General features: G+C 38.6%; 1 protein-coding gene across 1 annotated transcript; it reads right to left on the bottom strand.

Moving 5' to 3' along the window:
• Positions 1-7,409: 7,409 nt before the first annotated feature.
• LOC145016272 (uncharacterized) lies at positions 7,410-8,227 on the bottom strand. The gene is made up of 2 exons (XM_078974647.1): positions 7,870-8,227; positions 7,410-7,609 (listed from the first exon to the last, which is right to left on the bottom strand). The coding sequence occupies exons 1-2, from the start codon at positions 8,225-8,227 to the stop codon at positions 7,410-7,412; spliced, it is 558 nt and encodes a 185-aa protein (XP_078830773.1).
• Between the last annotated feature and the right edge of the window lie 264 nt (positions 8,228-8,491).

Below are 8,491 nucleotides of genomic sequence, written 5' to 3'. Positions count from 1 at the left end.
ATAGTTCTCATGATTACATTGGTCAGACAAATACTTCATACGAACGTCCAGAATTATGTTGAGTTATGGATTTAATTGAATAAGAATTCACCTCTTTCGCCTCATTAAAAGAAGACTTTCACTGTATCTCCACAAAGAGATGATTGTAATTCAACGGGACACGACACACACTTCAAAGTCTCTCTTGACTTGGAAGGAATAGATCGTTGCCTAGGATCCATATGTTTTATGTCTTCAATGACATCACCAGAATCCCGAAAAAAAAACTTGTTTTATTTCTTTATCTTTGGCACACTCTTGCACGAAGATATATATTATTTTCAAAATTTTGGTTCGTTTTTCTGATGGTTACTTTCAGATATGGAGTACTGAAAAAGGTGATCAAATGCGAATGTATGAAATTGCGAATGTCAGCAACTGAAACGACGATTTTAAAGGATAAAATTTGAATTCAGACGCGTGAAATTTGAAACTGTTCCTTACATCACGTCGTCGGTTATGCCACCTAACACATGCCATCTTGTTATGTTTTTTCAAGAGCTTTTTCATGGAATTGAACCACCAAACGTTGCTTTTCTCTCTCCTGGAATATGGTATAAAAGGATTTTGGCGATTCATTATTCATTACCACGGTCACAAAACTCGAACTACTCCAAACGATTTCTCTCTGTACTATTCATCTTCCTCTCCAATCAACCATGGCAGCCTCTTCTGAAACCCCCTAAAAAATTGAACATATGTCACAATCATCTATTCTCAACATCAAGCCTAACCAGAATCTAATTCTGGACCTTGATCCGACTAAGTACAACGGTTTTCTTCATCCACTCATCAAGTGTCTCCGCTATTCCCCACTAGTCATCGTATTGACAAAATCTGAAACTGTCCCCTTGCTTCATCTGTCCAAGGCTTATTTAACAACAAGCTACCAAAAGGTGAGGAGATGATTAAGTTCGAAATCTTCAACAAGAAAACCCAAATCACCAAATCCCAATTATGTAGCCTACTAGGGCTTCCTCAAGGTCCTACCCTTATCGATCCAGAGTCTATCCCCAACTCTATGATTTTGGAGGTATTTTATTAAATGGGTTACAGGGAAGATCTGATCGTCGTATCGAAATTTAAGAAGCCAAACTTACCGCCTATGTGGAACGAACTATTTACCCTTCTCTTCAAGAGCTTCTCGGACAGAGTAACAGGCTCAGACTGTGCAAGCAAGTTCTTCATAACGATCATGTATGGAATTTACTCAGGTGTGAACCTTGATTATGGGTCAGTACTTTGGGCTCAACTGGGCCAGAGTACTCTTTCGATTACACAACACAACGAGATTTCATGTGCTCATTTTTGGACCCTCGTTGTTCAAAGGGCCATTGATCGGCTTAACATTCTGGTCATAGAAGATTCATGTATGCCTGCTATTCAGATTTTCCACACCACCAACATCATCTTGGCGGATACTTCCAAACTCATGCATTGGCTCCATCCATGATTCGATGCTTCGCAATGTTCCTGCAACAAATGAGTTAATTCGAACCTATCGTAGTCTACCGGCCTCTAGTCCTCAACCAATTACAGATGTTGTTAGCAAGATTCTCTAAAAGGTCGACAAACCTAAGAAGGGCAGAAAAAACGAACTACGAAAGTTGAGCTAGACTCCCAAGAAGAAGGTCAAGCAAAAGGCTAACAAGCAACAAAATCCAACGCCCAGTGACCATAAAGATTCACAATCCAACACAGTGTCAGAAATTCCATTTCAACACCATGAACATGATGATATTGCTACAACTTCACAACCTCAAGTTTTAGAGTCTACAACAACGAATTCTAAGGTAACTTTTCAAAAGCCAACATCTGTTCCTCTCACACATGATTTTTTCCATGATTTCTCAGTACCTTCACCTACCTCTACTGTCTCTACTCCATTCCCCATTCCTCCTTTCCCATTTGTATCTCTGGGAGTTTCGCAGAACCAAACTTCTCTTGCACAATACACTTCGTTATTTATAAATTCAACAGCTATAACAACCACTACCACTAGTTAACCTCTAGTTTCGATCAACGCATTTGATGCGTGGGCAGGTGCTTCAGGTTTCACTCTTGGTCATTCTACTCCACCTAGATCACCTCTACACTAAGACGATCCAGATACTATTTATGGTGATGATGAAGATGATTGTGGAGGGTTCACTTACAGTCCATTCAATGCTCTGACAGAGAGTGGTGATGAAGGTCCGGTCACCTGAGGGCAGCTAAAGGCACTGACTGAAAAGTTGGATTACTTAGTTGAATCCACTAAATCATCCTCTCGTGGTGACTACTCTGAAGAAACTGTCAAGGCCTTCTTTGAAACGATGACGAAGGAACACTCTGCAAACCTAGACACAACTAATCAAGTTGTTGGGGATTCAACTTCTGTATGCAAGGAAATGACCGAAAAAGTCATTAAGCTAATCTCTGATGTTCAATCCTTCATGATCACTTTGAAGACTTCTTTCGAATTAAATACTACAAAAGCAAATTAAGAAATAACCATTCTTAGCACTTTACTTTGAATAGAGAAAGAGACTCTAGAAAAGGTTCGCACTTGCATCCAGTCTAAAAATTCGAAGCTCAATTCCTCCATCTCATCCAAAATCCAGAAGCTTCAAGATGACTTGGCCACTGAAAGCAAAATAATGGATGCTCTTTCTAGCAAGACAGCAAAAGTCAAAGTGTTAAATGTTCAACTCGCTATTGCCAATTCACAAATCAATGAACTCAAATCTGAGAAGGCAGTCACGAAAAGTTGCATTGATGATGTGAACTCCTTAGTTTTGGAAATCATTGAGACTCGTGATTCTCTGATCACGATCACTGTCCGGAAGCATTTGGCTAGAATCTTAGGAAAGTTTTCGCAATGCTTAATAAGTTGGAAGGTTTTTTGGATTTGGTTGTACCTCCAAAACAAGGGGGGAGGGAGACAAGGACAAGGCAAATCTTCTGCAAAGCCATCTGGTGATGATGAAGAAACTAAAAAACCACCCAAGACAAACGATCCAAAGGATAATGAAGCTTCGCATTCAAAAGGAAAAGAAAAACTCATCGATGACGAAGATGAAGAGGAAGAAGACAAATCCGAGAAACGTAAGGAAAAGCTTGTGATGAGGTTCTTGATGAAAACTTGTGAATCGCAAGAGAGGAAGGAGAGAAAGAGAAAGCTAAACGAGAAGCCCAAGTCGCTTTGGAAAGAAGAAATCTTTTATTTCCATTGTGAACTTTGGAGCGTATTATGAATGACCTAGTCAACAATCCAAGACAATATTGGTTAGACCCAATTGTATCTTTCATCTTGCAGAACACACAAGATTCGCAACTAGATCTTCCAATTACATCGAAAGCCTTCAAGTTTCGTAGCTTCATTAAAGTTGTGAATGTGCCCCCAAATGACAACGATGTCGATCATCTTCTCTTCTCTTTCTACTTAAAGAACATAAAGCCTCAATACGAAATCTAGAGTGTGAAAAAGATAACAGTTGTGAAGGTTCTAGGGCCGATTGAAACCGATAGCTTCCCAAATGCTTTTTGTAAGGTTTCTAGATGTGCTACGAGTCAGGTATGCGAGTTTACACTTGCTGATCTACCATGCCTGAACCTATACAATTGGGTTTTGCTGCTTAATATGTTGCTCAAAGGTGAAAAAAAGTATAAACCTGTTGTTTCCCATCTCAAGCAAATGTTAATTTCGTACATTCAAGAGGTTGGCAAAATGGATATTTAGATTGCATTAGTTTTCAAACAGAAGCCGGTTGTATTTCCCAAGGCAAATCCAGAAGATTTTAACAAAATGAAGCTGGGGAAAATACAAAAGGAAGGATGGTGCATCTCCTTTCAAATGAAAGAGCGAACAGATGCTAATTTCCATAAACTTTTCTTCCATCTTGCTGATAAGCATCTTTACTCCCCTTTTTGCTTGTAATACATTTTGGAGTTTATGGATAAATTCAAAGCGAACCATAAAGGGGATAGGAAGTGTTTCTCCGATATGATCCTTTGGTACATCCAGGTTCGCAACACCTTGCTGAGCATTGTACCAAAACTTTTTGAAGTTCAGAAGCGCACTCAACCGTGAAGGTCTCTGTCCCAATTGACGCAAAGGGGGAGATTGTTCGGTCTTATGGATTGCATCAATTGTTTTATTAATTAGTTCATGTTTTGTATTGCGGGTTGATCCTGTCCACCCAGTTACTTATTATCATAGTTTAGCATTTTAAGGTGCATGCATGCACCCTATCTTGTAATCGTCCAACTTATAAACCCTACATAGCTTTTACAGTAGTAGTTCTTTATCGAGCTCTTCTAAGGCTATGATTATTAATCATTCGACATAACTTGTTCTTCATTTTTTGTTTGAATTCTTTTACCTGTTTCTATCTAATCGATCATTCTAGTTTTATTCTCATCACGGTTCATGGCGGCAGCCACCACCTCACGGTGGTGGTGGTTATGATTTTAGGATAAAACAATACCAAAAGAACTCCCAACCTCAGTCCAATTGCACACAAATGCACACATCCACAAGAGATGGTGGCTAGTGGTGGAAGAATGGCGGCAAAAGGTGGCAGCCACCACCTCACGATTGTGGTGATGGGTTTTTCTTTGGTTTCCTGGCCAAGAAAAATCCATACAACATCATACCCATAAAATATGCTCTCTCTCTCTCTCACACATACACACTAAATCACACACACATCCCACCCCTCATGGTGGAAGGCGGTAGCAAAGAAGGAGGCTTAGCTGCAGCCACCATGGCTGGTTGCCATGGTGGTTCGTCTCACCTCCGGCTAACATAACCCCTACATACAATTATCGGTTGAAGCAACAACAAAATCAAACACAGACGGACACAAGAGATATCGCAAACACACACCCATCTCAGCCACTTCGGGTGGAACGTGGTGACCCGAGCACAACATAAGGCAACCACAAGGAGTGATGACAGCAGCGGATGCGAGATAGCTGCTGCAAAGAAGAAATGGGAGGAGGAGGGATGGTTGCAGCGGGGATAACGGAAGTTGCGCCTCCAGCGGAAAACAACAGCAGCGGACTCAGTTCCTATAACTTCCAACCTTCCCGATACTTGTAGCTTCGTCCTCAACTTCATCGGTGAGAGGAGCGATGCTGGTTCAAGCAACAGCAAGGAGGTGGCGGTCGAGCTTGATGGTGACGATGATGGTTGGAGAATAAGGGTGGCGGTGGATGGATTTTGAAACTAGGTTTAAGGTTTGGATGAGAGGTGGTGACGGGTTTATGCTTGTCCATATACAAACTAAACTCATAATTGCACTTCCAGCCCCTCCCTCTCAATTCTTTTCAATATAAATCCATAATTTACCAAACATCCCTCAGCCTTCAGAATTCTTTACAAAACCAATCCGGAAATTACACTTTAACCCCTAAAATCCCAATTATGACATTTAACTCCTCGAAAACCAACACCCTGCTAAGTTATTACTGATTTAGGTTTACAATAAAATATAATGTACATCTTGGGGTTTAGAGTTAATTATTTATTTGCTTCTTCTATTTAATTAATTTTTTTATTTAGTTTCAAACAAAATGTTATATTAAACTTCATTTCATCTTCATTAGTCAACTCAATCGCTCCATGTAGGAACACCTCCTTCACAACAAAAGTTTCGTACCACCGGGTCTTCAATTTTCCCATAAAGAATTTCATACGAGAGTTAAAAAATAAGAACTTTTGACTCACTTCAAATTCCTTATTTCCTCTCAAACTTGCGTCATGTCATCTCTTTGTCTTGTCTTTATAAATTAGAGAGTTAGTGTATGATTTGTTCCTTAACTTATCCAAGGCATTCATCTACATCAACCGGTTAGTACGCAATTACGACAATTCAAAGTTACATGTTTTAAGGACCCAATAAGCTTTGTGTTGAATTTCGATCGGTAAATGAAATTTTTTACCAAACGCCAACTTATATGGTATAGTACCAATAAGTGTTTTAAAAGCGGTACAAAATGCCCATAATGCATTATCTAATTTTTTGGACCATTCCTTTTTATTATTACCAACTGACCTTTCTATAATTCTTTTTAACTCCCTATTAGTTATTTTGGTTTCCCCACTTGTTTGAGGGTGATAACGTGTTGCAAACCTATGGTGTACATCATATTTTTTCATAACCTTTGCTAATTATGCATTACAAAAAGTACACTAATAGCTTATTAAGGCCCTAGGCATATTAAAACGAGAAAATAACTTCTTGGGTAATTTAACGACAGCACACACGTCATTAGTGAATAAAGTTGCACTTCCAAACACTTCGATGCGTAATCGATGGCTACTAATATTTACTTGTTACCTCTCAAAGTCGGAAATGGTCCCATAAATTCAATGATCTATGTGTCAATAACTTCACAAACTTGGATGCTATTTTAGGGCATTTCATCTCTAGAGGAGATATTACCCAAACGTTGGCATGAATTGCACTCCTTGAAAATATAGGCCGCATCCTTGAAAATTATAGGCCAATAAAACCCTACATCAAATACTTTTTTCACCGTGTATTAAGCTCCGTGATCTCCTACTGTTGGTTCACTATGACAACGTTGTAGGATGTGCCTTGCCTCTCTTCCAAACACATAACTCCTAATAATGTTCTTGGCTCAAATCCATAATAGATAAGGCTCATCCCAAAAATAATACTTGTGATCGACAAACAATTTCTTTTTTTAGTTGGTCTAAAAATTTGTTCGTGAGATACCCACATGCCAAGTAATTGACAGTATTTGCAAACCATGGCTCTTCTCGTGCAATCACCATTAAATACTCATCGGAAAAGTTTTCATCAATCTCTCCTCCTTCAATTCTTATAGGTTCAGGTTTTCCAATCTTGAGAGGTGATCGTCCGCCACATTCTCGAATCTTTTTTTACTCGATCTCGATGTTAAATTCTTGAAGTAGTAGCACCCGACGAATCAGTCTAATTTTCGCATCCTGTTTGCTAAACAAATATTTCAAAGTAGAATGGTCAATCAAAACAATTGTTTTGGAAAAAATTAAATATGGAAGAAATTTGTTAAAATCATATATGACAACCAATAATTCCTTTTCAAGTTGTTATGTAATCCTATGGAGCCAGATTTAATTTTTTGCTAGCATAGAGAATTGGTGGAAAATGCTTTTCAACCCTTTATCCTAAACGGAGCCTAAGGCGCAATCACTTGCATCACACAACAACTTAATTGACAAGTTCTAATTTGGGGTAATCATGATCGGGCGACGGTCAACTTTTCTTTTAAAATGTTGAGAGCATTTAAACAATCATTAGAAAAATCCAAGTTAGCATTTTTTTTTAAAATAATTGAGTTAAAGACTGTGTAATTTTTGAAAAATGTTTAACAAACTAGTGGTAAAATCCCGCATTACCCAAAAAACTCCACACCCCTTTCATGTTTGTTGGAGGTGGAAATTTAGAAATTGTGTTGATTTTTTTCTGGTCCACCACTATCCTCAACTTAGAAACTTCATGTCCTAACACAACGCCTTCTTTCACCATGAAGTGGCATTTTTGCCAATTAAAAAAAAAAGTTGGTTTCTTCACACCTAGAAAACATCATACCAAGGTTAAACAAAAAATTATCAAAAGATGAACCAAAAAAACCCGAGAAGTCATCCATGAATAATTCCATATACCTTTCCATCATATCAAGGTTAGACAAGCAATTATCAAAAGTTGAAAGGTGTTTGACACATTACATAACCCAAAAGGCATTCGTCGGTAAGCAAACGTCCCATAAAGATATGTGAACATTGTCTTCTCTTGGTCTCTTAGATTGATCAGGATTTTGAAATAACCTAAATACCATCTAAGAAACAATAGAAAATGAGACCAGATATGCACTCAAGCATTTGATCAATAAAAGGAAGAGGAAAATGGTCCTCGCAATTTGCATCGTTCAAATTATGGTAATCGATGCATACCAGCGAACCGATTAATGTACTAGTTGCAATTAGCTCATCTTTTTTATTGGGTGACCATCGACATTCCCTCCCCTCACCCTTCTTTGGCACTATGTGTTTTGGTCTCACCAAAGAGCTATCAAAAATTGAGTAAATAATGACCGCATCCATTAACTTCACCACCTCTTTCTTGAAAGCCTTTTGCATCTTCGGATTGAGTATCCTCTGGTGTTGCACAATTGGTTTCATGTCTTCTTCCATCATGATTTTGTGTGAAAGGGTTTATTCCTTTGATCCCGGTAATCCTCCAAGCGATATCGTTTTTATTTTTCTTCAACACTCCAACTAAACTCTCCTTTTCAATAGGTAAAAGATTAGATGCAATGTTTATCAGCTTCTGCTCATTTTCCTCTAGAAAAGCATACTCCAGATGTATGGTCAATAGCTTTTATTCGAGAGCTTGAGGTTACTCAATAATCACAACATGATAAGCAGGAGTGCTATGTCGTGGTGGTTGCTCGAACA

The sequence above is a fragment of the Lactuca saligna genome, chromosome 9, assembly GCF_052625555.1.
Source record: "Lactuca saligna cultivar CGN05327 chromosome 9, ASM5262555v1, whole genome shotgun sequence".
Lineage (NCBI taxonomy): Eukaryota > Viridiplantae > Streptophyta > Magnoliopsida > Asterales > Asteraceae > Lactuca > Lactuca saligna.
The sequence above is the reverse complement of the archived record's forward strand: the minus strand, read 5'-3'. Positions and strand labels throughout refer to the sequence as shown.